Source organism: Hirsutella rhossiliensis (genome assembly GCF_020360975.1).
Source record: "Hirsutella rhossiliensis strain HR02 chromosome Unknown scaffold00005, whole genome shotgun sequence".
Taxonomy (NCBI): Eukaryota; Fungi; Ascomycota; class Sordariomycetes; order Hypocreales; family Ophiocordycipitaceae; genus Hirsutella; species Hirsutella rhossiliensis.
This window is the reverse complement of record NW_025408671.1, coordinates 3,957,328-3,983,760: the sequence shown is the minus strand read 5'-3', so window position 1 is coordinate 3,983,760 and position 26,433 is coordinate 3,957,328. Positions and strand designations below refer to the sequence as shown.

Genomic DNA, 26,433 nt, shown 5'->3' with positions numbered 1-26,433 from the left:
CTTGTCATGGCTTCTGTGCCGACAAGGGAGTTTCCCCCAGATTCCGCAGCTCGCGTGGCCCGTGTCCAATCATCATTCCAGAGCTGGGGTAAGTTGGGAGCAGTTGGGCCTCCCTCTCAGTGACCGGCCGTGAGCTGACGATGCTGTGGTTCAACTGACGGCGGTACGCAGAGATTCGGGAATCGGTGTATCTGCCAGCTCTCAACATGCTTATGGGACTCGTCATGAAGCGGTGAATCCGGGCGACCAAAGCCACAGCAGGTCAGGCGTTCCCCTGCCGACGTCGTTACCAGCAAGGTCCAAGAGGCATGGTTGTTAGGCAGCCTGGATCTGAATGTTTAGATGTTTGTGCTTGCAGGGGGAAGGGAGAAGTCAAAGTTGGAGCCCCTACTTGGCCAGGTACAGGGTAGCCTGTGGGATTTGGTGGATCCCGGCCCGCAATCAGCTCTCCCTCCACTCCAGCCAATCTTTCCTGTCCAAATCTTATCCCGTATAATAATTAACGACAGACACGAATTCTCGATACAACACACAGCCATGGGTGAATGCAATCTACCTCCATTGTCGCATCAACCATGTGTTGGTCGCCCTCGTTTCCGGGGCGGCGACGCCGAGGAAGCCCACTGGCCAACACAGCGGAACCCCGCTGTCTGAACCTCGGCTCGAGACGCCACCTGCTGCAACAGCCAGCGGTTGGACTGACTACCTATCCATCGGCCGTCCCTCGACTTGTGCCACGTCCCCCACGGCTCTCTTCGCAAACGCCTGCCTCGTCACATCGCCGCCATGTCTGGTCCCGGAGTTGGATTCCAGTATCCTCCGCAAGAGGTCTCTTGGCTGAAGCGCGATGTCTTGCTCTTCGCCAACAGCATTGGCTGCAAGGCTGACGAGCTACACTTTCTCTACGTATGAATTGCTTCCCCGTCCCGTGTGACCGGCGAGCTGACCGTCTTCCAGGAGCTTCACCCCGACTTTGCCGTGTTTCCGACCTACCCGCTCGTCTTGAGTAAGGCTGTCCCTGACGAGACAGCGTAAACATCTCAGAGACTTACCCTCCGGTCGCAGCCTTCAAGGGCACCAGCCAGGAAGTCGTCGACTTTTACGCCGCTCAAAGGGCCGTCAAGATCCCCGGCGTCCCCGAATTCGACTCGAGCCGCGCCGTCGACGGCCAGCGCAAGATTGAGTTCCTCAACAAGCTTCCGCCGACGTCGGCCGGCCGCAAGTTCGAGGCCCGCACAAAGGTGCTCGGCGTCTACGACAAGGGCCGCCCCGGCACCGTCCTCGAGACCCAGACGGACCTTGTCGACGCCCGCTCCGGCGACGTCTACGCCCGCATCACCTCGAGCTCCTTCTTCGTCGGCCAGGGCAACTGGCACGGGCCCAAGGGGCCGCCGACGCAAAACTTCCCGCCGCCCGAGGGCAAGGAGCCGGATGCCGTGCTCGAGCACCAGACGACGCCCGAGACGGCGCTGCTGTACCGCCTCAACGGAGACTACAACCCGCTCCACGCGACCCCCGAACCCGGCAAGAAGATGGGCTTCCAGGGCGCCATCACCCACGGGCTCTTCCAGTGGAACAACGCCTGCCACGCCATCCTCGGCAGGTTTGGCGGCGGCGACCCGGCCAACATCAGCGAGTACCAGGCGCGCTTCGCCAGCCCCGTCATGCCCGGAGACAAGCTGGTGACGCGCGTGTGGAGGACGGGCAACAGGGACGGCGAGTGGGAGGAGGTGAGGTTTGTCACTCAAATTGATGGCGGCAAGGTGTGCCTGAGCAACGGCCGCGCCCTGGTCAAGGTTGTTGACGAGGCCAAGACGAAGCTGTAGAATGCATTTGGCCGGGAACAGTTTGACTAGGATTGCCTCTCAGAAGCCACTCGTGAAGCGAAGATGCGAGGGGCCTGTACTTAAACCACTACCATGTATTAAAGAGTATCACTATTTGTCAAAGACCGAATCTCTATCTGGCCAGCAGCCTGTGCATCAATTGGCTTGACAGTCCAATGCACTGGTTTTGTGCCCTCAATGTTTTGTTTCGAGACCTTGGTTAGCAGCAAAAGTGAGGGCGCGACGGGGCATCCAACCAAATCCTGCGGCCCCAATCATTCCAACCTCCGGCATGAATCGTCACCACCGCCTCTCTTACTTCAACTCGACAACCTCAGGCCAGCAACATGGCCGCAAAAGGCATGTGACAGCAGAAAGTTGAAAGCTCCAGCGCACAGACTGGACTGCTTTGACCAATGGCGCAATCCCCCAAAGTTGGGCAGCGCATGTCCTATGGCGGCGCCCTCTGCACCGTCCGCTATGTCGGCGAGGTCGCTGGAACGACGGGCGCCTGGCTGGGAGTCGAATGGGACGATGCGACGCGCGGGAAACACGATGGATCTCACAAACGAGTGCGCTATTTCTCATGTATTCCGCCCTCCCCCCCTCTTGGTTGCTCGCCTCCTGTCTCGGCCCTCTGTGCTCACCGTCCTTGCAGGCCTCTCCGGGTCCTCAACGGCGGCCTCGTTTGTGCGCCCGAGCCGTCCGGCCGACAGACCCCAGAGTTTCATCGCCGCGCTGAGGGAAAAGTACGCGTCCGAGGCTCCGCAGTCGGGCCATGCCACCCCCGATTCCCAGGTTGTCATCTCCGGCAAGGTCGCCGAGGAGATGGGCTTCGACAAGGTCCGCCGCAAGCTGGCCCAGCTCGTCGACCTCCGCATCGTCATTCTCGACGGCATGCGTGTGGTGGCGGCGGCGCAGGACGGCGAGGGCCGTGTCGCGGATACGTGCCCCAGCATCGCGCACTTGGATCTCAGCAGAAACCTGTTTGAGCGCCTGGGTCCGGTGGTGGATGTCTGTGCCGAGCTGCCGGCTCTGCGGCGACTGAGCCTCAAGTAGGTGCGGGATCCTGGCCGGCTTGCTCCATGATGCTGACGTCTGAAAATAGCGGGAACCGGTTTCAGGGTGTCTTGAGCGACGACTCCCTGGACGGGGCCGCAGCGGCGTTCCGAGGTGTAGATGAGCTTGCCCTGGGCGAGACTCTTCTCAACTGGGAGGAGCTCTGTCGCATCGCCACACGATGCCCGTCGCTCGCCACTTTGGCCGTCGGAGCAAACCAGCTCTCCTCGCTGCCTCCAGTCGACTATGCTGGGCTGGCATCCACGCTCACCTCCATCAACCTCGAGTACAACAACTTCGAGGCGATTTCGGATCTCGCGAGCCTCACATCCCTCGTGGCCCTCCGCAACTTGCACCTCAAAGGCAACAACATAGCGGACATGACTGCCCCCGGCACAACCGTCCCAACGTTCCCGCCGTCTCTGCGTTACCTAGATGTTTCCTACAACAAAATCCGGGAGTGGGCCTTTGTGGATGCCCTCTCCGCTCACTTCCCAGGCCTCACCGGCTTACGAATCGCGCACAACCCCGTGTACGACAAGCAAGACGTCGACGCCAAGACGCCGTCGTCTGAAGAGTCGCACATGTTCACCATTGGCCGCCTCGCCAACCTCAAGAGTGTCAACTTTACCCAAGTCAAGCCGGATGACCGCAGAAATGCCGAGATATTCTACCTCTCGAGAATCGCCAGGCAGCTCGCGACGGTGCCCGAGTCGGCAGAGCATACCGTCCTGGCCTTGCACCCTCGTTACGCAGAGCTCTGCACGATTTACGGCGAGCCCGATGTCATTCGCCGCGACGAGGTCAATCCGTCTTTCCTCGAAGCGCGACTGGTCACTGTGGGGTTTCACTACCAAGGCAAGGGGAAGAAGACATCGCGGATCCCGAAGGCTTTCGACATATATTCCGTAAGAGGGATTGCAGGGAAGCTATTCAGCCTGTCTCCTCTAAGAGTGCGCCTTATCTGGGAGACGGGGGAGTGGGATCCAGTGGCCGACTACGACGAACAGGACGGGGACAGCAGCGACGAGGAAGAGTTTCTTGCGGATGCAGCCGATCCTAGCCGAGGCGACTGGCAGGAAGAGCAGGCAAGGGACGGCTCAGGCCGGTGGTCCAAGAGGGAGGTTGAGCTCAAGGATGGCCCGAAGCAGCTCGGATACTGCGTCGACGGTCTGGATGTGAGCATACGTGTAGAATCGGCGTGAGCATCCAGAGCCGTGTCTTTTCTGCAGTGCTGCAAGGCCACAGCCCTCTTTTCATCAGACGGGCGGTGTGAGGATGACGAGGGCAACGCCTGCCGACTATTCGGCCAACACTTGACGTTCATATTTCTCGATAGCGCAGAGTAACTCGACAGCACATGGGGACGTATAGAATCGTCGATATCAAGCTATATACTCGCCTTGCATTATTGCTATGGTCGCCGACTCCCCTGCTGTTGCTGCCGAGCATGGCGTGAGCCGGACATGCGCCAAAGCGTCTCTCGGTCAGATTATCTTCGGCGTCGGGCGAGCAGCTCTAGATGATGACCCGAGTTAGACAGGCAGCCACTCCCAGACGACGGCTAGAAACACGGCATAGCGGCAAAGAGGGCGGGTATCAGACAGTTGTGTTAATTGTCCACAGGTAGGCCGGGGTGGCTTTCAGAATTGCAGAATTCATTGGTAAAAATGAAGAGCATCACACACACGCGCGCGCACGGGTAGTAGACCAGCTACTACGGCGGAGATTGAACGTACCTTGGTAAACAGCTGCTTCAGGGGGTCCTGGCGCACATCCATCCAAGCAAATTGTCCCGATTGTTGGGCAGTTCTCTGTTGGTGGCGGAGGGAAAATACGGTCCGCGTCGGGCCAGTAGTGCCAGTTTGCGTCACGTGATTCCGAGCTCGGTCGTTGCCGCTAGGCAGGGCTTTCACCCGGCGGCTATCGCATCTTGAACAAGTGCCGTGGATATACCGTAGAAACTCCCTCTCTCACAACCCAACCACGGCACCAGGCGGTCATGTCGCCGCCCGCAGACTGCGACGCCCTGTGCGCCAGTCTCATCTCTTTCGGCATGCTCCTCCAGCACCTGTCCGTGGACACCAATCTCTTGAGCCGCAGCCCGACCTCGGTCCGTCGTGCTGGCAGCAACAACAGCGCGACAAGACACGAGAACGATACATCACGTCCACCCAGCCCCTACAGCGGAGTGAACGCCTCAATGATGTCTCCTCGCGAGTGATGGATGACAATGATTTCCTCAACTAACTTGGACAAATAAGAACCAATTGGCGTGTCCGGCTGGTGTGTGGAGGCCGACTGCGATCCATAAGCACAACTGTACAACGAGTGTAGATCCACGGTATTCTCATCCTAGCAGAATCTTCATCCTAGTCTTCCCTGGCCTCGATCGCATTCCTCCAGAAATCTATATATACCTTCGAGACCCTCAAACCCGCTCGAGCTGACCAGCGCCGACACGTCGTCGTAGCCTTCAGTCTCTGATGGCCATGAACTTTCTTCCATGTTTGCGACGAATGCCTCGTGAAGGAACGAATCGTCGTCCCGGAGCGACGAGCTATCCTCGATTCCGTGGCCTGCCAGCGATCGCGCCGAGTCGCTACGCGACAACAGTTCGCCCTCGGAGTCTGGTGCAAACGGGAGCTTGAGTGCGACGGGAGCCCCGACCGCGGCGTCCAAGCCGCAGTCTTGCCCGACAACGCCCCGTTGGACACCGACGTCGTCGCAAAGCCGCTCAACCGTCCAGGCATCGACTCCAGGGAACCGGACCCGAAGAGTGTCCCTTTCCCGCACTATTGGCAAATCGCCGAGGGCAGAAAGCCGCTTGAGATCGGCGTACACTGCGGTCAAATCATGCAAAACTCGGTTGAAGTCGACGGATAGCACGTCGAGGAATCCTTCAGTGTGAAGAGTCGTCGGGAGAACAGGGGCTTCGTCGCCAGAGCCAGATGAACCGGACACACGGGCGACGGCTGCCGCGAGGGGGCTAAGAGCCGTGATGGTTGGGCTCAGGTCAAAGTCGATGAAGGCGCCAGGGGCAGACCGGGAGACCTCGGCCAACCGTCGCGAAGCGTCATCCTCGAGCTTCGACACGGCTCGGTACTGGGATTTCCCGTGCGCTCCAACGCCGTCATATTTAATCTTCTGCCCCGACAGAAAGAATGCTCTCATGGCCTGCGAGACGTTCTGGACAACCTGGGCAGGGGCGGCGGGGGCGTGTGAAAAGTACCGCGCACCGCCACCGAGACCATAACCTCCGGTGGCCCGTGGCAGAGCACCTCCAGTCAGGTTTGGTCGCAAAGTGCTGGCGAAGGGGGCCCGACCGGAAAACTGCGCGATTCGCCGTGCGGTGTCGGACGACGGGAGTCTGGACGAGCCGATGGGCGGGCTTGAGCGGCAATTGAAACTGACGAATCTTCGCAGCACGTTGTGGACGCTCTTGGAAGCTGCGGTCGAGAACCATCGCGCGCTTCGCTTCTGCTGCTTCAGAAGCGCTGCAGGGTGGATCGGTTGCCGTCCTGTGTATCCGCTCTTGATAGTGATGGGGGCATGTTGTGCCTGGCCCTGGAGCGACCTGGTAGCGTCGGCAAGCTTGATGCGAACTGCCTTTGTGGTTCTGACCACGGCAACACGCAGTAGGCGGAGGGTCGAAGGACCCAATATCGCCCCTGCGGATGCCATTGCGAATGTCACTGCTGCTTCTCTCAAGATATGAGGGGCAAGGTTGAATCTGGGAGGTCACCGGATGCCGCTGTGTTTATAATTAGTCGTCAACATTTGCCACGCAATGCCCCCGCCCAAGTGCACCGCCACAGTATCTGGCTACGCCACTTCGGGTAAGTTACGCACCGCTCCGAGCAGTGATTTGGATGTGATTTTGCGCTAGTACCAATTCATACTAGACCCGCTCTGTCTTGTCCCGCTCCGCTCCGCTCCCCTTTATCTTCCTCCACCAAAGAAATTTTCTGCAATTCTTTCTCTTCCTTGCATATCCGCGGCCACCACCAGACTGGACGGGAGCTCGATGGAGAGCAAGTGCACGCAATCAGCTCCTGTCAGCCTCTGCGGTGGTGGCTCCTCCAGCTATAGGTAAGAACTCTCTCTGTTGCACTCCCATCATTCTCTGTGATGAACAACTTCACGAACAATCCAAATCAGACCACACCGTGGTGACTACAACAAACTCTAGAATTAACCTGAGCGAGCCCAATACTGCAGCATTGGCGGAAGCGCATCTTCACAGAGCCTAGCTGACATGCAACAGATTCTTCCATTGGTGATTTGCTCCGATGCCGTTGTTCAGCATGGCCATGACAAAAGGTTGGTCTGCTCCTATCCCCCATCTTCGCCCTCCCCTCTCTGCGTGATGATCAGAACGACACCTTAGGGATTCCTCATTCTTAATACACAATGTGGATATCGTTGTTAAAGTTTCAGCCTTGTCTGACTGGAGACCACAAACACACTATCTTGTCTCAATCTACCATGAATGCCAGCTAACCTGTGCTTCGATAGGTACATGACAAATTCTTCCCTCGGAGATGGAGCGCTGCCATTGTATGATGAAGACTTGAACGAACGGGCGGACATAATCGAGTCCCGCCGTCTTGCACCCTAGACAGCAAGGTCGTACAAAACCTTGTGGTGCAAGATGGACGGGAACTCTGGATGACAATTCGTCACCTGACTTTGGCCTTGTCGCTCGATGCTTGATGATACACTGCTTGGGTATAGCCGGCTGACAGCCTGTGGCAGGTAACAAGAGAATCGAAGTCTTTCCTTGTAAATGTATCTTCTCGTGATGAGGCGAAAAGTATTCACACTGTTTGACCCTCGATCGTTCGATCGGGGGCATGAACACAACTGCAACTTCTGACCCAGTGCGTTCTCGCGTCGCCACCAGTGTCGCATCGGCTTCGTACTAACTTTTCAACAGACTGCTTCGCCCTTGCACTATTCTTTCAATTATGTGCCGGAGAAGACTAACACTGCAGAAAAGACTAGGTATGGCCTGGATGGTATGACCTGAAGCACGCCAAAGTAGGTCAACCTTTTTTTTTGCCCACTTCAACCATCAAGATGACTTGCATTATTAGCTCTAGCTGAGTTCATCATGACGAGCAACCCATGTTTCACCTTGGAGAACTGATTTGGTTCCCAATTGCCTTGCATTGTCTCGATCGCTTACCATGAGCCGTTTGCTAACTGGCGTTGTCACAGACCGGAGAAGGATAGAAATGGGCTTGGGTCAGCAATTAGCATGGTTTGCGGATAATCAACTCCTTTCTCTAAAACCTCCCATTGTCTCATGTCCAAAGATCCTGTATCCAAGCCTGATTTCGTTGATGTACATGATGTCCACAATTATACGCGTATCATACACTTGTCACCCATCGAGTAGTCTCACGTTGTGTGCTGCAGCCTCGCATTCATGCCCACGACGCAGCGGACCAGGTCCCAGTCGTCGTTGGCACCAACCCAATCAGTGACGACGATGCCAGTGCCAGCGCAACCGACCTTGAGCTGGCCAGGACCCTTGCCCTCCTCGCCGTGGTTGACGCAGAGGTATTCCACGACGGCTGGGTTGACCTTGGCGGCGATTCTCTCTGGCCAGCAGGCTGCGTTGAAGAAGTTGCTCGCGGTGAGAAAGTTGACGAACAAGGGCGGGACGGGCGCATCAGGCTGGTGGCCGGGCATGCCGTCGAGCGCAAAGACCTGCTCGGCGGCCCTCTCGAGCTGGCCGCAGCTGTAATTGACCTTCTTGTCGATGTTCTGGCTCTCGGACACCTCGTAAAAGTCCTGGATGCGGAAGCAGCAGCCGTCGCCGCCGGTGCCGTCCTCGCAGTTGTCGGGCCACTGCTGGGCGTCAATGGCCCAGCCGCGGCCATCCCAGCAGCTTTGGCGCATGTCGTCGTCGAGGCCGAAGCGGCGGACGATGACGATCTTGCCGCGGGCCTGACCGAGGGTGGGCATCTTGGGCTCGGTCCACCAAAGGTCGCGTCTCTTGTCGACGTAGCTGTGCTTGAGGTACTTGGCGAGCTGTCCGTCGGTGCCCTTGCCGGTGCCCTCGCGCTTGACGCTCATGACGATGGTCTCGCTAGGGTTCTCGTCGATGAAGCGGTAGAGGTGGTCGAGCATGTCGCCAAAGTACTTGTTGCCGGTGAGGGAGATGGGAAAGGCGCTGTGGACGAGGGCGAGGGCGTCGTCATCTGGGTTGACGGAGACGCGGACGTCGAGGAAGCGGACGCCGTTGCGCAGCTGGTCCGGGACGTCGACGGCCTGGCAGCGGACCGAAGGCAGGGCCTTGTAACAGGTCGGGGAGTTGTGGGTGCCCGGGATGGAGAGGAGGGCAAGCGGCCAGTCGTCGTGGAGCTCGCGCATCCAGGCATGCAGGGCGGCGGAGGAGAAGACGGCGAGCAGGGCGGCGGCGGGGACGTAGACGACGGTCAGGTCATGGGGCCCGTCGTCGAGCTTCTTCATGACGGCCGACCTTCGCGACGGACTGGGCACATCGGTCTCGTAGTGACGGTGCTCGGTCTTGAAGGTCAAGCGGAGGACCTCGCCGTCATGGTCCGGGGCGTCAAAGTCGGTCCGGGTGGTGGTGAAGGGCGGGAGGGCGAGGGCGAGGTCGTCGGACTGGACGGGGTCGCCCTTGGGGTGAGTCTGATGGGTCGAGTGGGCGGTGGCATTGAGCAAGCCGGTGATGGTACCGGTGACATTGCCGAAGAGCGTGCCGGTGGAGATGCGCTCGCTCTCGAAGCGCTCGACCTTGACGAGCTCGAGAGGGTGGGCTGTGAGGTTGCGGACGGCGAGTTGAGACATTGCTTCTCGACTAGGGCGGCGTGGGTGAAGGAGGCGGCTCAGGCGACCTGGCTTGGGGCCCGAGGAGGACAAGGAAGGACTCGGCATGGCTGTGTTGCCGACGGGGGGCTTGGCAGTCAGGCAGGGACTTGTAGTGGAGTTTGGCCGCAACCAGCTTCGTCGGTGCTACACGAGCTAATCAACGGCCGTTGCGCCGGTGGCTGGGCTGGGCCAATGCGATGGGGATCCAGGGCCCATCTACAGATGGATGCATGGCCAAGGGTTGCCATTGGCGAGCGCCCGAGGGTCCTTCCCCTGAGGGTCCTTTGGCATCTTGGCTCGCGTGCTGGGCAGGATGAGTGAGGTTTCGGTTAACTTGTGGGATAGGACAAAAAAAGGAGCGAGGCGTGGACCAATTGAGGAGGTGGATAATATACCGGTATTAGCTGGACTAGGCCGAGGCGTGTTGCTTCGGGTGCCGGTCCTTGGGTGCCGGTCCTTGTCCTTGTTTTGGCCTTTGTCGGGCCGCTCTGTAAAGAGACAAAGTAATTAACACATGGCCGCGATGCCCACGTGCAAACTGAAAAAAAACATGGGCCTCGTTGTTGACGAAGTGCCGACAAGCTTTTTCGGGTACCGGGGAGCTCCAGGGTAGGCATGGCACCACGTCGGTCTCGGGCAAAGTGAGAGAGACGAAACCTTCTCTTGATCTATGTTCCATTCTCTATACCTCATCGCTCGTAATTACAAAGTCCACGTGTCTAGGTGAGAGAAGAGATGGACTATCTCTCTCACAAAAAAACAAGAGGGAGACTATTCAATCGGGGTATCCCGTGAGTCTGACCGCCCGCTCCGGTTCGCCGAGTGTCCCCCCGTCTGTACAAGTTCTAGCCCGAGGTGCTTTTGCCCTTTGCCAACCTCTTTTTGATCGCTTCTTCCTCATAGCCTCATCCAAGGTTCCCCGTCGTCGGCCCTGCCCAGCTCGACACGCCTCGAGGCCTTGTCCCGGACATGGCCGGCGCCCTCATTGGCTGCCCCGTCTGCGCTTGGCAGGGCTGGCCTCGTCGTCGTCGTCGTCGCTCTGCGACCTCCGTCTCCGTAGCAAGTCGCCGCCCCTTTGGCGAGCCGCCTCCTGGACCACCGCCTCGTTGCCGATGACGTTGCCCGCGCCCCCCACCGTCAGGCCGGCGTCGACGTGGATCCGGACGGGGCGTGGCCGGCCCTCCTCGTCAATCATGGGGATGCCGCACTGGCCCGAGCTGCTCTCCTGCAGCGCCTTGACCACGGCGTGGGCGATGGCGTTGGCGTGGTTGGCCGGCGTGTCGGCTAGGCACACCATGTTGTTGTCGCTCGACACGGTCACGGACGTGTTGATGTGTAGGCTAATGGCTGATAGGCCCTCTTCCCACTCGGGGCCCTCGTCCTCGGCCGCCGCGGACCCGCCCAGCAGCGTCGTGAAGGGAGACCGGTCCACCAGCACGGGCCGGGGGTGCGTTGTCCGCGACCGCTCCAGTTGTCTGGCTGTCAGCGTCTGCAGGTTGATGGGCCCGCTGGGTGCGTAGGCTGGTGGCGGTGAGAGCGGCCGGGACGTGTCGTTGTCCTTGAGAACCATCTGGCTCATGCGCCGCATGGATGTCGTGGGGCCCTCCATGGTGGACGTGTGTTGAAGCGAAAGAGCTTTGGAGGGCGGTGAGTGTGAATCAACAGGCCGCCGCCGAGCACGAGCAGCGGGCCGGTGTCTGAGGGTCAAGATACTGGCAAGGACGGACGGGGGAGATGCGTCCGACTCGAGACGGGTATCGTCGTTGCGAGAGAATGGCTCTGGCAAGCGCGACGAACAAGCCTAGAGCGATGGAATTGCCCGAGGGAGAAGTGGGAGGACGGGTCTGGGCGGAGAAGCTGGGTGATGTTGAAAGGGGGTAGCGGCTGATGTCGTGGAGAAGCAGCTGAAGACGACAAGAAGGAAGCGTGAATAATGTGTGATGGAGTTTCGTCCCGAGGCGTGCCAGACGGCGAAGAGGCTATATAAGATGCGCGAGCAGAAGGCCAAGACATGCAGTACAGAGTACAATATCAAAAGGCACGCCTAGGATTGCATGCTTGTCTCAGAACTAAGGGGTTTGGCACGGACGGGCGGAGGAAGCGGTATTCACGCCCGGCTGGCTCGTCTGATTGTCGGACGAGGGCTTGTTGAAGCGACGCCGACACACCCAACCCAGGCCTCCCCCCCTTGTCTCCCGATGATGCGGCCGACAGCTTAACTAGGGCGCCGGGGGGGGTTTGGACATGCGGGTATACGCCCCGAGAGTGCAAAGCCCGCGCAGGCCCCCGAAGGGTGGTGTGTGCTTGTTCTGTAGGCATTGTGTTGCTGTTTGTATTGTACATGCGTGCGTGCCCTTGCCCATGCTGAATACAAGGAGCCGTGAGATGTGGTTGGCACGTTGAATAAGGGAACGAGGCCTTTCGGCCCAACAAGCAGCCCGGGGGGGGGGGAAGTAGAGGAGAGCGAAAGTGACAGGTAACGCCGGGACCTCCTTGCGGCATACGTGCTGTATGCACAAGTACGCCCAAGCCAACGACAGTTTCGATTCTCTTACAGCATCTTCCCCATGGTCGGCTCAGCAAACCGGCATGCCGATCGGGACTGGGGATACGGAGATGGATGCGAAAGGGGAAGGGAAGGGGGTGGTTTCGATACATTCCGCCCTTTTCAACGTTACTGTATTAATTAACTTACAGTGTGTATACATGTACGCCGAGTAGGCGACAGAGCGTATGAATGCAGGAATGAATGACAGGATGGCTTAACCGTGCACTCTGTATTCAGCATTAGTGAAGAAAAGAAAAAGAAACAGGAACGGGGCAGAGGGGTGTAAGAGAAGACGGTGAGTGCTTAAGGAATAGGCTGGCCATTCATTCACATTGTAACTTAGGCATTGATGCCTTGGCGTGGGCCATAGGCAGGCCAGGCAGTAGCGGACGAACATCGTGGGTCTGGTCCGGGGGGGGGAGGCCGGAGGTGCGGGACGAAGGGACGGATGTTAGACTACGGCCTACACACATGTAGGCTGTAGTCTAAAAGTTAAACCCGGGATTGATGACGACGGCTGATGGATGATGCGCATCCACGCCGAGTTTTCTTTTCGCTGATGCCATCTCGAGTCTTTTCCTTGCTTCTCTTTGCGGGGCCCCCTGACGATCGTCTCTGCCTGTCCCTCCCTGTCCCTCGAGCTTTCCAGCCCTCGACGCTGGCTCGGCTCGGCTGCGGGACAGGCTCGCTTGTCGTCTACGGATGCCGAAGCCCCCCTGTCTTGGAGAGAGGCTTGGAGAGAGGCTTGGAGAGAGGCTTGGAGAGAGGCTTGGAGAGAGGCTTGGAGAGAGGGTGAGAGAAGAAAAATGGCCGGCCGCAGTTCGTGGGATGGGCTCTCGTCAGCGCCATGCCGCAGCGGCTTCTTGGCCAAGCGCCTCGGCGTTACAGACCCGGCGGTACAGAAGGAAAGACGGCCGACAGAGGGCGCACAATAGGGGAAGCGAGGCGCGATGGGCGCGTCGTCGAGCCGTGGGCGTTGTCTATTGTCGTTGCTATTGTCGTTGGACTCGTTGGCAAGGGGGGGGGGCGGGGCTGGTGATTGTGGTCCGCAACAGGACTAGCGTGGCGTGGCCGGGACCGTTGAGTGGCCGACCGCCGAGAGGAGCCAGGATTACCAAATCGCCCTCCCCGCTCCGACATCACCCTTGCTCTCCCGAAGTCTCCCTCATTCCCTCATCACCCACGCACTCGCTCGCTCCACGGCAGCGCTCCACGGCAGCGCTCCACGACGGCGCCTCGAGACGAGAAGAATCGGCGGCTACAGACACCCGTCCCGTGCGCCATCCCGCACCGTCCATCATCACCGCCATCTTCATCCGCCGTCGCAGACCAAGGCTACGATGCCCCTGCTCGCCTCCTTTCCGTCAATCGCTGACTACGACTGATTACTAGTCTCGGCGATGCAAAGTTTTCCCCCGCAAACCATGGCCGGTGCTCTTGCAAGCAGAGCCTGCTCCCTTCGCCCGCTCCCCCCCTTTCCCTCTCCCGGTTCCCAGGCCCTCGGGTCCGGCGTCGTGGGACTGAACGCATCTCTCCTGTAGGGCCCTCTTATCACGGAACGCCCAGCCGACCCTGCTTGTCTCGTCCGGCCCTGGTCTTCCGGATAATGCCGTTCACTCCGCCTCTATCCACCTACTCCCCAACATGACCAACTCCTCAGGCGCTGACCAAAACACCTGGTTCCCCGGCTCGGTCAACTTACGAAGTGTGACACACAGCGCTGTCCCTCGGTTGTGCTCAAAAGTTGTGACTACCGTGTCTGTATTTCCTGATGGTTGCCAGCCTAGTGGGCACTCGGTTGGCCGGCACGGGCCAGCTTCTCTTCCATCACAGCACCCTCTGTTGGCTTCGCTCGCGGCAACAATATCAACCGTCAATCAAGCCTCATCCCATAGCCGTCTATACCATCTGACAGGCTTCCGTTCATCATTCTCGTCGGCGCTACTTCTCTCACCGCCGCATCCGCTCTCTCATACTCGTCTTGCCAGAATGGCTCATCCCTTCCCCCCCTTCCCCCATCGAGTCCCTATTGTCTTTTGCTCTCCTATGATCCAACATCCAGAGATATGCCATCAAGTTTCTTCTTCTCCCGTCGACAGCCAGTCGGGTGAAGGGATATTTGGTCGCTGCACGAGCCGTTAGGCCGCCAGGCTTATGGTCCGATGGCAAGCTACGTTGTTTCGGCAACACTCGGCTGTCTCTTCGTGCCTCTCTGGCCATCTTGTTAACGCCGATGGCCTCTTCATGCGGCCCTAATGCCCGCCAGCAGCGATCGGCTAGTGCCTGTCGGCCGCCTCCCGGTGCAGCCACCCACACTGACGCTTTCCTTCATGCCAGGGCCAGCTTAATGGTCACGCTAAAGATGAGCTCCCGCTTTAGTGTCGGCCGCATTGTTCTAGTCAGAGTCTATTCGTGGATACGGAAAGGAAGTTAAAAGAAAAAAAAATTCTATGACATTGTACAAGATTCGAACTATCCAAACTTCAATGTCGGACTTTGGTCAATCGTGTCTTGGTGAATTGTGTCTCGCGCTTGTTCTTTCGAGGAATCAAGTGATTTCCCTCCCCACAGAATGACGGCCCAATCTCAGCACCTCTTGCGCTTGCCTCTCGTCCTAGTAGTGCCGAGGTCTTGACTTCAATTCCATTGGAGGCCATGATTGTAGGACTTTGCAAAACCCACCTCTGGCCCGCTGTCAGAGTTGATATTGTGATTATTTTGAATACGTTAATATCGGTGACGGAGACTTCCCCTTGCCAATTGATGGCTCCCATCTCCAGACAATATGTCGATGAGGAACTTTTGCCATTTGCTACCATCATCATACCCATGTTTCGGCCGGGGGCAGGACCCTCTAAAGTAGGGGAAGCACAGATCCTCTCAAGGAATGTGAATGAGAGAACAAAGGATCAAGTCATGGATGCGGCTCTTATCCCCACCAGACAAGGCTGAAGATCATGGGGCCCCTGGCAAGTAGACGGGGGCCTGCTCGAAAAATCCGAGCCGCACAGGCACGGAATTTCCCATTCACGGCCTCATTCAGACTGCTATTAACCCACTCTCTCCAGGCTGCCATCCAGCCGGTAATGAAATTTCATCTCCGCCCCGGCTACGTGGCTGTGTATTGCGTGTCCCACCGAGAGAGCCAACCATTCATTGCCATATCTGCCAAGAAAAGGCATCACCTCGTCCGCCGGAAGCCGCAAAAAGCTTGACCGCTCGGCATGCTCCGCTATGTCACGACCACGCAGGCTCATATCCGGCCATGAAGGCCCATCTCTTCCTCGGGCACGAAACACGCGTCGTCTCGACTAATACCAACAACCCCCTTTCGCATCACCACCCTTGCAAAGAGCTCTGCCTCACCGCTCGTGAAGCAACGCGCTGCGGGTGAGAATGGCGCGCTCGACTCCGCCGCCTGGCGACGCTGCAAGGCTGGGCCTTGCCTGCCCTTCGAACTAGACGCGGCATTTTTCTCGGAGCTATCCTGTTGCCCGTGGTGTCTAGCCAAGATGCCCGCCAACAGCAATGCCTCGGCGCCGTCTCCGCCTCGTTTGCTTTGCAGGGCTCCATCTTGGGAGCAATGGCTCTGCCTCGACGGCCCTCACACCGGTCGTTGTGGCCAACATGGCCGACGAGGAATACCATCTTGGCTCTCGGACTTGCTGCCCACCCAATTTCTGACGGGAGAGCAAAACCTCTCTCGGGAAGTCGCCGACCCAACACGACATTCGTACTGTACATTACATACACAATCGCGCGCGCCACTCTCAGTCACCCCTCGGAGCGCTTGACCAACAGGCAGACGGCGTTCTCCGTCACATTTCCCAGCTCATCATTGTGTAGCAGTACCTCGTCCAATCGTACTTGGTAAGCAAGCCGCAGCTGTCGCGGCAGACTTGCTTTTCCCCTCTCCCACTCGCTCATTTCCCAATTTTTCTTCTCGTCGCGAGTCCTGCCCGGCTTCCTGTCATCTGTCGCCAACGCGTGAATCTGACAGAACGGCCGGCCCTCATCTCCCTGCGCGTCCATCGAGGGCCCAACGGCATACATGCTCTCTGACGCTCTCTGTCTCTTGTCGCTTCGTGCCAATCGTCGAGGGTGACCAAGGTGCGAGCTTGGGCTCTGATGTGTTCAACTTCCTCACGCCGTACGCATCAGGTCGACCACGGACGGGTGACTGTCCATGGCCTTGTTCTAATGACTTAAATGCCATGATTGACAAGCTTGGCTTACACGCTCATGGACGGGGGATTTTTTTTGGCATCTGTTTCTAAGATCCATCTATCCACGGCCTTGAAGATACATGACCAGCCTGCGCCCCCGCCCAAGAAGAAGAAGCTGAGCACTCGGTCCCCATCCTCAAACATGTTGGCAGCCGCCGTCGGGGCCTTGAAACCTCTCCCCTTCTCTCAGTCACCCTCTCGTAGCCAACGACATGATGACTGAGTCGCTGGTCGCCCGTCCCGACGCACGAGTTTGTCCAGAGAAATATGGGGAAAACAAAAATATGTTGAAATTATTCTCGTCCTCCCCCCCCCTCCCCCGCCCCCTAGCATAGCGCCAGGCTCGCTTCTTGCTTCTCTAAAAAGTTTTCTTCCCTCGGAAGGGGTATCTCGTAATGCAAAGCCTCCTTCGTCCAAAAGGAGCTCTTGCTTCGCCTCACAAACGCAGGTTCCCTCGGGAACTCGTCTTTGTTGAAAGACGCCACCAGTCCGTCTCGCTGTATCGTCAGAAGGAGACAAGTCCTGTCTCGTTGAAATGACAAAAGAAGATGACAAATAAATCACATGTCGAAAACCGCCCCCCATAACTCCGGTCCCGGAGGGGGGGTTCACAGGGTTTCGTTGAGAACCGTACGCCGCCTTGACTTGGCATGAAATGGACCATTAGACACTTTGAATTCGTAGCCGTCGGCTTGCAGGGGGCTTGTTGAATGCCCTCCCCGCCGCCACCACGTTCGCTTAGAACTTGAGGGCCTTGGGCTTCTCCCAGCTAAACTGCTGGTTGGTACCAAAGTGGCCGTTCTTGGCCGTCTGGAGGTAGATGGGCCGGGTGAGGTCGAGGTCGCGGACAATGACACCGGGCCGTAGGTCAAAGTTGTCGCGGATGATGGAGACGAGCTGGTCCGAGGTCTTGTCCGAGGTGCCGTAGGTATCGACGTGGATGGAAAGGGGCTCGGCAACGCCAATGGCGTAGGAAAGCTGGACAAGAGCCCTTCGGCAGAGGCCGGCGGCAACGAGGGACTTAGCGATCCAGCGACCAACGTAGGCGGCGGACCGGTCAACCTTGGAGAAGTCCTTGCCGGAGAAGGCGCCGCCACCGTGGGCGCCCCAGCCACCGTAGGTGTCGACAATGATCTTGCGGCCGGTGAGACCGGCGTCGCCCTGGGGTCCGCCAATGATGAAGAGGCCAGAGGGTTGAATCTGCGGGGATTGGTCAGCTGTGTAGCATACAATGCACGCGGCACGGGGCGGCCACTCACGTGGTAGATGGTGTTGTCATCCAAGTACCTGGCAGGGATGGTCTGCTTGATGATCTTCTCCTTGATCTCCTTGCGCAGCTCCTCGGTGGTGATTTCAGGAGCGTGTTGGGCCGAGATGACGACAGTGTGGACACGGAGGGGGACGACGGCGCCGTTTTCGTGCTTGTACTCAACGGTGACCTGGGTCTTGGTGTCGGGCCGCAGCCAGGGCAGGGAGCCGTCGCGGCGGGCCGCAGCCATGGCGGCATTGAGCTTGTGGGCGAGCATCAGGGTAAGGGGGAAGAGCTCGGGGGTCTCGTCGGTAGCGTAGCCAAACATGATGCCCTGGTCACCGGCACCGAGCTGCTCAAGAGCCTGATCGTAGTGCAGACCTTGTGCGATGTCGGGAGACTGCTGCTCAATGGCGACGAGGAGGTTAAAGGTCTTGTAGTCGAAGCCCTTTTCCGAGTCGTCGTAGCCAATCTGCTTGATAGTATCACGGACAATCTTCTGGTAGTCGAGCTTGGCCTTTGTGGTGATCTCGCCAAAGACCATGATCATGCCCGTCTTGGTGGCCGTCTCGCAGGCCACCTTGGACAAGGGGTCTTCGGCCAAGCAGGCATCGAGGATGGAATCCGAGACCTGGTCGGCAATCTTGTCGGGGTGGCCCTCGCCGACGGACTCGGACTGGAGACGGGGGTTAGAAGGCGGGGCATCGGAAGGAGAAGCAGGATACCCACGGTGAAGAGAAAGGTTCCCTGGGCGGGACCCATGGCGTGGACACCGTTGGTGCCGTTGACTGCAGACATGGCTGTGGAAGGAAGAGGAGGTCTGGCGGAGGAGAGGTGAAGGGATAAAAGCAAGAGGTTCGTTCGATGACGATGCGTCTAGGTCGAAGACGGGAAGGGAGCGGGACCGGACTGAGCTGGAGAGAGGAATTGGTTAGACTGTCGTCACTCTAGAGTTGCAGCAGAATTGAGAAGTGAGAGATCGGGCCACGTACCACTGAGGGAGAAGATGGAGATGGATATAGTGTCGGGGGTGGAGGAGAGGGGAAGAAAAAGAAGAGCAGGAAGCGGTTGGGGTCAATCAGGAGAAAGGCGGAGAGGCGATTAAAACCGACGTAGCAGCCAGCGAGGAAAAAAAAAATAGAGTCGAGGGGTATTCGGAATAAGGTTGTGGTAGTGGAATGCTAAGGGTGAGCAGGGGCACTGGTGGACGTTAAGCCGTACACACATGTACCATCCTAGCAGCATGGTAGCACGAGAGCCCGTACCTGCTGGGGGGATCCGGCGTAAAAAAACAGCACGTTTTGCAGCGAAATTGCGCCATCGGGCAGGAGCAGCATTCCTCCTGTCTGTGTCCCTCGGCGCCGATCCCTCGCCCCTCTCTCGCTCCCTCCCGGACCTCTTCATGCTTCGGCGACTTATGAATGCCTGTGTTGGCGCATATATGGACGTATGTACAGTACATGCATGCATGTATGTACATGTGAGTATATGTATACTGTAGATGCATCAGAGTGCCGACGAGTTCTTGTCCATCTTGTGCGAAAAGTGATGAGCCTTGCTTTTCGTCATCTACCTTCGTTGTTTCGCCGAGGAATTCTGGCTCCGACAACGTGTTTGGCCGAGCTTTGTACCTTGGACTTGCCGTGTACCCACGTGCACATCGCGGGCACCTCACCAGTCTGTACTAACTAGTACAGCCCACTACTAGGATCACCAGAACATGCAGATATAAACCCCCGATGCAATAGCGCAGAGGCATAAATTAACTAGGTTAGTATTTTGGCTGGAGTGGCTTTCTCAAGCGGCCCAAGGAGTGTTGCGCCCTGGTGTTGAGGAAAATACCTTTTTTCTCTACCTAAGTATGACGTAGAATTTCCTGTCGTTATCAAGCGAGCGGTACTTTCTCTACTAATTTACTGGAAAAGTGACAGTCGGCTAGATATAGCCAAGAAAAGATACCAAGGTCGGGCTTGTATCTGCAGGTTCCTTAGTGGGCTGTGCCTTGCATTGGGGGTCTGCGGAGGGGCACAGTGCCTGCTAGGGGCCATCTCATGTGCCGAAGGTAGCCTCGATGCGCAGATCAAAGTGCCTAGCAAGTACCCTGTGCGCGGCGACCGGACAGCCTTGTCCCAACTGCCCGCTGCGGAGCCCCTGGCCAAAACTTCACTCCAGCAAAACCCAATCCTCAGCCTCGCCTGCAGCCAGTGCACGCAGCCCATCCCTGCCTCTTATACGTCGCCCCTTGGAGCTCTTCTCCCATCAAGCTTCTTCCTTGTCACAGAGGAAAGCCTCACTCGCCGCCGCCATCATGAGTAAGTTTGGCGCCATGGTCATGGGCCCGGCCGGCGCCGGAAAGGTACGACAACAACCACAAACATCTGAATTCGAGACCATGACGCCCAGTGCTAACTCGACTCGCGCCAGTCCACCTTTTGCGCCGCCCTCATCACCCACCTCCAGCTCAACCGTCGCTCCGCCTTCTACGTCAACCTCGATCCCGCCGCCGAGTCCTTCGAGCACCAGCCCGACCTCGATATCAAGGAGCTCATCTCCCTCAAGGACGCCATGGAAGAGGCCGGCCTGGGTCCCAACGGGGGCCTCATATACTGCTTCGAGTTTCTCATGGAAAACCTCGACTGGCTCACCGAAGCCCTCGATAGCCTGACCGAGGACTATCTCATCATCTTTGACATGCCCGGCCAGATCGAGCTCTACACCCACATCCCCGTCCTGCCTACTCTCATGAAGTTCCTCTCCCAGCCCGGATCCCTCGACGTCCGCATGGCCGCCGTCTACCTCCTCGAGGCCACCTTTATTGTCGACCGCGCAAAGTTCTTCGCCGGCACCCTGAGCGCCATGAGCGCCATGCTGATGCTCGAGGTCCCCCACATCAACGTCCTGTCCAAGATGGACCTGGTCAAGGGCCAGGTCAAGAAAAAGGACCTCAAGCGATTCCTGACGCCAGACGTCGGCCTGCTCGAGGACGATCCCGCCGAGCGCACACAGCGCATAGCCCAAGGAGCCGATGCCCAAGACGACGAGGCCAAGCGGCCCGACGAGAGGGACCAGGTCATGAAGGGCGCCAGCTTCCGGAGGCTGAACCGGGCCGTGGCCGGCTTGATCGAGAGCTTCAGCATGATCAACTATCTGAAACTGGATGTGACAAACGAGGACAGCGTCGGCGCCATCCTAAGCTACATCGACGACTGTATCCAGTTCCACGAGGCACAGGATCCCAAGGAGCCCAACGACGAGGAGTTTGAAGACGAGGAGTAACATAACGAACGATATGATGCCTTGAGCCGACGGCAGATGGTCATTAGGCCGGGGTCGCGTGTACTCGAGTGTGTTTTGCATAGCGGCGGCGTTGGGCGACCTGTCTTTTTTTCTTTGCAGATGTGTTTGCAGACCCAAGCACATTCGTCCTCGATTTGGAACGAGATAGCAAAAACCATACTTGATCCTGTACATTCGGAGCGGCTCCATCCTGTTGACTGTCGGTTCCTCCCTCGTTGGTTCGTAGGCTCGCTCGCGCATATCAGTTGCAGCACGTGGTGTTTGCGACGGCATCAAATCACTCGCATGGCTTCGGAGCCGCGCACGGTCGCTCAAAGAATGCTCGACGGGGAGCAAGGCCTAGTACCGCGCCGAACTCCTGCCCCGGGCGCCATGGCCACCACCACGCGCCTCATGCCTCTGCTGGCCCTCGTAGCGGTTATACTCGTCGAGCCAGATATCCTTGAGAACAGCCAGATAGCCAAGCACCCTGCCGACGAGCACGACGGCATCCCTGACGCTGGCAGCAGGCCCGCGATTCCAGACCCAGGCGGCGAGGGCGACGACGACGGCCCACGAGGCAAGACGCAGCGCGACGCGGGTCCACCACATGACCAGGCGGCTGACCCAGTGCGCGACGACGAGGGCCGTGGCCAGCAGCGCGAGCAGCGCCAGCCCGCCCGCGAGGCCCTGGTTGTCGGCGGCCAGGCCGAGGGCGACATCCGCGGCGGCGGCGGCGGCGGCGCGCGCGTGGGCGACGACGTGCCGCCCGCACGTCTGCAGCGGTGACTGCGGGTGTAGCAGGTGCTGGCGTACGGGGCCGGCGAGCTCCGGCGGGAGGAGGCCGGCGAGCAGGCCGAGATGGCCCTCCATGGCGGCGGCGGCGGCGACTGTCTGCTTCTTCTGCCTCTTGTTGGCCCTTTCGGGAGACGGCGAGGCTCGATTGTCCGGGTGGGGGATGCGAGCAGGGGGGGCTTTTCGGTGGGGGAAGCGGCGTTGTGTCGTCGACGTGAGATTTAAGTGAGAGCGAGGGAGAAGCCCGATGGGACCACGTGCTGTGCTGGCTACTGTGCGATTACTCTAATGCACTGTGCCGCAACTGGGGAATTGATGGCGAGTGGAAAAGTAAGTGGTGGTTTGCCTCTGGCGCCCGCTGGGAGCCTTGGATCTGCGACCCCCAAACGCCTCCTGCGAATCGCACCCGTTTGGAGAGAATCCCAGTCACCGTGTGTATCCTGGACGTCGAGCACTTCTTTGATTATTGAAACTCTTCACCCCACCGAGATGCTTCGGCGCCTCGTCAACAGCTCGGCCACCACCAACCAACCATCCTGTTCGGCGCGCTTACTTGGTGCTCAACCGCAGCTTGGTAGACAATGTCTTCAAGATTAATACTCTTTATGTAATCAAAGGTCTAACAAAGGGATGGAAGGAGGGGGAAAATACAAGGAGGGTATCAGAATTATCCACTGTTGACAAACGCTTGGCCGGCCACTCCCGCGTAATCCAGGCGACTCGATTCCGTGCCACCATAAATACCGCCTCCTCTTCCCGGCATGCCTGCTCGTCCTCTTTGCATCTTCATGTAAAGCGAGTCCGCTACGCCGCGTCAAATCTCCCTTCAAACTCGTCCGTCATCGTCATGGTCGTCGTCGTCGTGATACATGATGGCTCAGGACCCCGGGCCCGCCTCAAGAACCTTCCTGGCAGCGTCGATCCTTCGCCTAAACTCCTCCTGTCTCCCTGGGTCGGTTTTCGATGATTCCGTCAGGCCCAGTACGCATCTTCCGAGGCTGGCCACAACCCGTTCCACCATCATCTGGTCCTCCTTGGATAGCATTTGGATTGCGGGCGACTGCGGCTGCGCCTCGTGAATGCTCTCCCTGTCGCAGATGCTGACCGTTTCCGTCATGAGCGACTCGGACACTTGCTTGAGGTCCTGTCCCGGGGACCCCATGGGCGTCAACATCCCCCCACTCATCCTGACCCTGTTCACGAGCGGGAAGCTCCTATTTGTCCCCGTCGACTCGAAAGAAGAAACCGATGGACGGTGCAGCGTTGACGTCGTGCTGTTCGGCCGGTGGATGACAGAATTCTGGCGCGTCCGGCTTCGTTGCCAGTGATTTGCTTCGTCGTCGCCACCGCCGGACGCCCTCGAAAGCGCAAAGCTCTCAACCTCAGCGTCTTCATCCCCAAATTCCCCGCCCGGCATCAACGAGCTACGACTTGCGCGGCCCTCGGTGGCGGTGGTGAAGGAGTCAACTGTCGTAAAAGTGTCCAGGCTGGGGCGTCTGGCATGGCTCAACATTGGGCCTCGAGTTGTCTCGACAGAATCACCAGATTCATCGCTGCCTGAGCTGCCGCGTCGACTGCGCTCCTGTTGACTCAGGGTGCCCATGGCCGAGTGAAGGAAAAAGTGTTCGTAGTCGAACGCGTCCTCTCGATCTTCATGGGACACTGGATGCTGGTACGTGTCGTGGTACAAGGAATCGCCGCTTTCGCTCCAGCCGTCGGTATCAGCTGCCCCGTCTACGTCGACATCGTCGTTTTCCGCGTCCTGGATTGCGCCGTTGAGATATTCAACGTCCGCATTCGACTCTCCAACAGTCTCAACATCCTCGATGCGTTCGGACCCACCCTGGTCTTGAGTCTCCCGAGCCTCATGATAACTGCCGACGATGGACGGCGCATCTTCCCCGGGCAAGTCCTGGGCCTCATCTTCCTTGGGGACCCCGGGGCTCCCGCCGATCTCGCCTTCCGATACCGCGGCGCTCAAGGGACTCTCGGGTGCGCGGCTCCTCTGGTCCGGGTTGCTCACGCTGCGCGACTCGGCGTGATCCCACCTCGCGTGAGTGAAGGGGCTCGGCGTCCGGAGGCCCTGTAAGCTGCGACGCTTCATGCTGTCTGCGCGGGCTTGCTGTCTGAGGCTCGAGATCTTGCCCTTGAGCCCCTCCATCTGGTCCTGAAGGTCTCGCACCTGTACCACCGACGGAGATCGTGGCCCGCCGGCATCCGAGTAGGAGCTCAAAGTCGGGCTGGCGACGCTGCTGGCTCGAACGTCGTCGAATTTATCACTGGCGCAATGACCCTCGTCGTCGCCGTCCTCGCTCAAAGGCGTAAGCACAATGTCGAGGGGATGGTGCGACAGCTTGTTGGTCAGGTGAGCATGTTGACTACCAGGAGCGTCGGCGCTCACAGGCGAGAGGAGCGGTTGGCGGTAACCACCAGCTGCACCGAGAGCGCTGGCCGATCTCTGGAAGCGTTCTATAGGTCTCGAAGTCCCTTGCAAGCCCGTCTCGCTTACGTTTCTTGCATGATTCGACGACGACTTGGAAAGCATGTCTTCGTCAAAGGATTTGACCGGTCGAGCAGCCGGGGAAGGGGTAGGGCCGTCGGACGCGGAGGAGTAGCCAAAGTTTCTCGCCCTGCTCAAATTCCCTTCCATGGTCTGGATAAACGTCAGCGATTCTGCCACTATGATACTCCGAGGGGGGCGAGGGATAGAGTAGCCGGAGCATACATTGAGGCGGCGCTTGGCGTTTGCCAGGATGTGTTCGGCTCGCTTGCTAATGGAACTTGCAGAGGGTCTAGCTTGGTTGATGGACTGAATGGACGGTCGGACGGCGGTGACGGATTGGCGAACTGGCATTTCCTCGACGTAGGAGGAGGCCATGCTCTCCTCGTCGTCGCCCTGGAAACAGCTGTCGGCAACACTGATGGAGTCGTCAAAGTCGCCGAGGGCGGTGGCTCGGCCGTTGTCGTTGATGGTGCTTGTCGACTCGATGGACAGGCGGCGCTCGTGCAATGGCCGCCTGTTGACGAGCACCTTGCCGATGGTCGGGGACGATCGAAGCGGAGTGCCATCGCTGGCAGAGACAAGGGGGCGAGACGTCAGACGCCTGGGCGGACTGCTGGCGATGCTTTCAACCTCGGTCACCTCTCCAATGTCGGACAGCATGGTGCCATTGCCGTAGATTATGGGGGTCGAGGGACCCAGAGGCATTGCGTGGTAGTTGCTCTGGGGCAGGGGAGAAAAGTCGGCGTTTGTGGGGTGAGCCATGGACCAGACCGACGAGGAGGGAGCGCGAGAGAGGCTGTCGTAGGATTCACCATTGTCGTAGTCGGGCAGAATCATGTCTGGGTTCGTCAGGGTCGGCGAAGACGGCTGCTGTATGCCATACGCCACAGACGGCCCAGGGCCATCCCAGGAGCCGTCGCGGCGGGTGCTGAAGGAGCTCTGAGTGGCTGCCATGGCTGGGGTCGGGCGATTGGCTGGGGGCGAGAGGCGTGCGGTTCAGACCGAGGCGGCGTCCGTCTTTGCGGCCCAAACCAAGGTCGAGCTGAGCGAGCAACGACGCGCCAAGAGGGCCGGCAGCTGCAGATTTATTAGGTGCCCGCACAAGATGGGAAGATTGTCTTGCAGGCGCCACCCCCTCATTCAGCCGTCGAGCACCAACATGAGAAGCGAGCGCGAGGTGTTTGGGACGACGACGGTTGACCGCAAGTCGGCGGGGAGAAGTCGGGTTTGGGTTTTTTTCCCTGATCTGCCCCCTGTCCTTCTTTCCCGAGCCTCTTGACGGATTGAATTTTGGCAGGGCAAGGGCGCTACCACACTGACACTGGTACCGGTAGACGGTCGAAGCGCGGAGCGGATGCAGACCCGGTTCGGGGGGCGAGGACCGACGGTTGGGCGGGCGTCGAATGGGCGGCCAAGGCTACGGCGGCCAGCTGAAGGCTGTGGTAGGGAGACAGCTTTCCGTGCTCATGACCGGGAGAGGGAAGAATGGGGGAGAAGAATGAACAAGCAGGAGAAGGAGGAATATGGGGAATGTCGCTAGAGAGAAGGGAACGAGACGAGACGAACTCAAAGGGCCGAGCCGCTCCCGACGTCAAACCAGACCATCTGGGGGCCCGGAAGAAACGGCCACTTGTCCGCGATGCCTATCTTTATTGCAATCCTTGCGATGGCGGCATCGTCTCTTGAAAAGGGAAAGGCTATGGCATGTGCTGCTTCCTTTCTTTTTCCTCCATCTTCCTTTTTTTTTTCGTACTCTCGGCCAAGGATAGCTAGCCTTGATTTGCATGAGTCGGCGGGCGACTGGGGTCCAGCCCGGTCCGTCTCCCTCCCAGACTCCACTGTAGGAGCTCGTACCTGCGCTATAACTTGAAGATACAGGGCACTTGCTGGCCTACTAACCCCAACCTGGAACCCATCGCGGTGGATGCCGCCCGTCAGCGCCGAAAGCAGCCCTGAAGGTGAGTGACGACTCAGCGCCCCGTAGGCCGCCGCAGGGGGCAGGATGGAATGAATCTTGGGCGGCGACGAGCGGCGCTACTCGAGGTACGTGCCATGGAATGCAAAGCACTGCTAGCAGCTGGAAGGAGGTAGACTCAAGACCGAGC

At 58.8% G+C, this 26,433-nt stretch overlaps 9 protein-coding genes across 9 annotated transcripts; 3 read left to right on the top strand and 6 right to left on the bottom strand.

The window, feature by feature from the left end:
- Positions 1-786: 786 nt before the first annotated feature.
- On the top strand, positions 787-1,826 carry HRG_05877 (maoC like domain-containing protein; the record flags this gene model as incomplete). The annotated part of the gene is made up of 3 exons (XM_044864348.1): positions 787-906; positions 958-1,006; positions 1,066-1,826. 3 exons carry the CDS (start codon positions 787-789, stop codon positions 1,824-1,826), a joined length of 930 nt encoding a protein of 309 aa, XP_044720880.1.
- A 416-nt stretch (positions 1,827-2,242) lies between these two features.
- On the top strand, positions 2,243-4,090 carry HRG_05876 (CAP-Gly domain-containing protein; the record flags this gene model as incomplete). The annotated part of the gene is made up of 3 exons (XM_044864347.1): positions 2,243-2,414; positions 2,485-2,881; positions 2,935-4,090. 3 exons carry the CDS (start codon positions 2,243-2,245, stop codon positions 4,088-4,090), a joined length of 1,725 nt encoding a protein of 574 aa, XP_044720879.1.
- Positions 4,091-5,252: 1,162 nt separating this feature from the next.
- Positions 5,253-6,569, bottom strand: HRG_05875 (casein kinase II beta 2 subunit; the record flags this gene model as incomplete). Its single annotated transcript, XM_044864346.1, has 1 exon — positions 5,253-6,569. The coding sequence occupies one exon, from the start codon at positions 6,567-6,569 to the stop codon at positions 5,253-5,255; it is 1,317 nt and encodes a 438-aa protein (XP_044720878.1).
- Positions 6,570-8,291: 1,722 nt separating this feature from the next.
- On the bottom strand, positions 8,292-9,710 carry HRG_05874 (phosphatidylinositol-specific phospholipase c, X domain-containing protein; the record flags this gene model as incomplete). The annotated part of the gene is made up of 1 exon (XM_044864345.1): positions 8,292-9,710. One exon carries the CDS (start codon positions 9,708-9,710, stop codon positions 8,292-8,294), a length of 1,419 nt encoding a protein of 472 aa, XP_044720877.1.
- A 1,003-nt stretch (positions 9,711-10,713) lies between these two features.
- On the bottom strand, positions 10,714-11,340 carry HRG_05873 (uncharacterized protein; the record flags this gene model as incomplete). The annotated part of the gene is made up of 1 exon (XM_044864344.1): positions 10,714-11,340. One exon carries the CDS (start codon positions 11,338-11,340, stop codon positions 10,714-10,716), a length of 627 nt encoding a protein of 208 aa, XP_044720876.1.
- Positions 11,341-17,243: 5,903 nt separating this feature from the next.
- HRG_05872 (s-adenosylmethionine synthetase, central domain-containing protein) lies at positions 17,244-18,552 on the bottom strand (the record flags this gene model as incomplete). The annotated part of the gene is made up of 3 exons (XM_044864343.1): positions 17,244-17,705; positions 17,765-18,430; positions 18,484-18,552. The coding sequence occupies 3 exons, from the start codon at positions 18,550-18,552 to the stop codon at positions 17,244-17,246; spliced, it is 1,197 nt and encodes a 398-aa protein (XP_044720875.1).
- A 1,510-nt stretch (positions 18,553-20,062) lies between these two features.
- Positions 20,063-21,030, top strand: HRG_05871 (conserved hypothetical ATP binding protein; the record flags this gene model as incomplete). Its single annotated transcript, XM_044864342.1, has 2 exons — positions 20,063-20,110; positions 20,179-21,030. 2 exons carry the CDS (start codon positions 20,063-20,065, stop codon positions 21,028-21,030), a joined length of 900 nt encoding a protein of 299 aa, XP_044720874.1.
- Positions 21,031-21,390: 360 nt separating this feature from the next.
- HRG_05870 (nuclear pore assembly and biogenesis domain-containing protein) lies at positions 21,391-21,903 on the bottom strand (the record flags this gene model as incomplete). Its single annotated transcript, XM_044864341.1, has 1 exon — positions 21,391-21,903. The coding sequence occupies one exon, from the start codon at positions 21,901-21,903 to the stop codon at positions 21,391-21,393; it is 513 nt and encodes a 170-aa protein (XP_044720873.1).
- Positions 21,904-22,702: 799 nt separating this feature from the next.
- Positions 22,703-25,282, bottom strand: HRG_05869 (uncharacterized protein; the record flags this gene model as incomplete). The annotated part of the gene is made up of 2 exons (XM_044864340.1): positions 22,703-24,478; positions 24,551-25,282. The coding sequence occupies 2 exons, from the start codon at positions 25,280-25,282 to the stop codon at positions 22,703-22,705; spliced, it is 2,508 nt and encodes an 835-aa protein (XP_044720872.1).
- Positions 25,283-26,433: the final 1,151 nt, after the last annotated feature.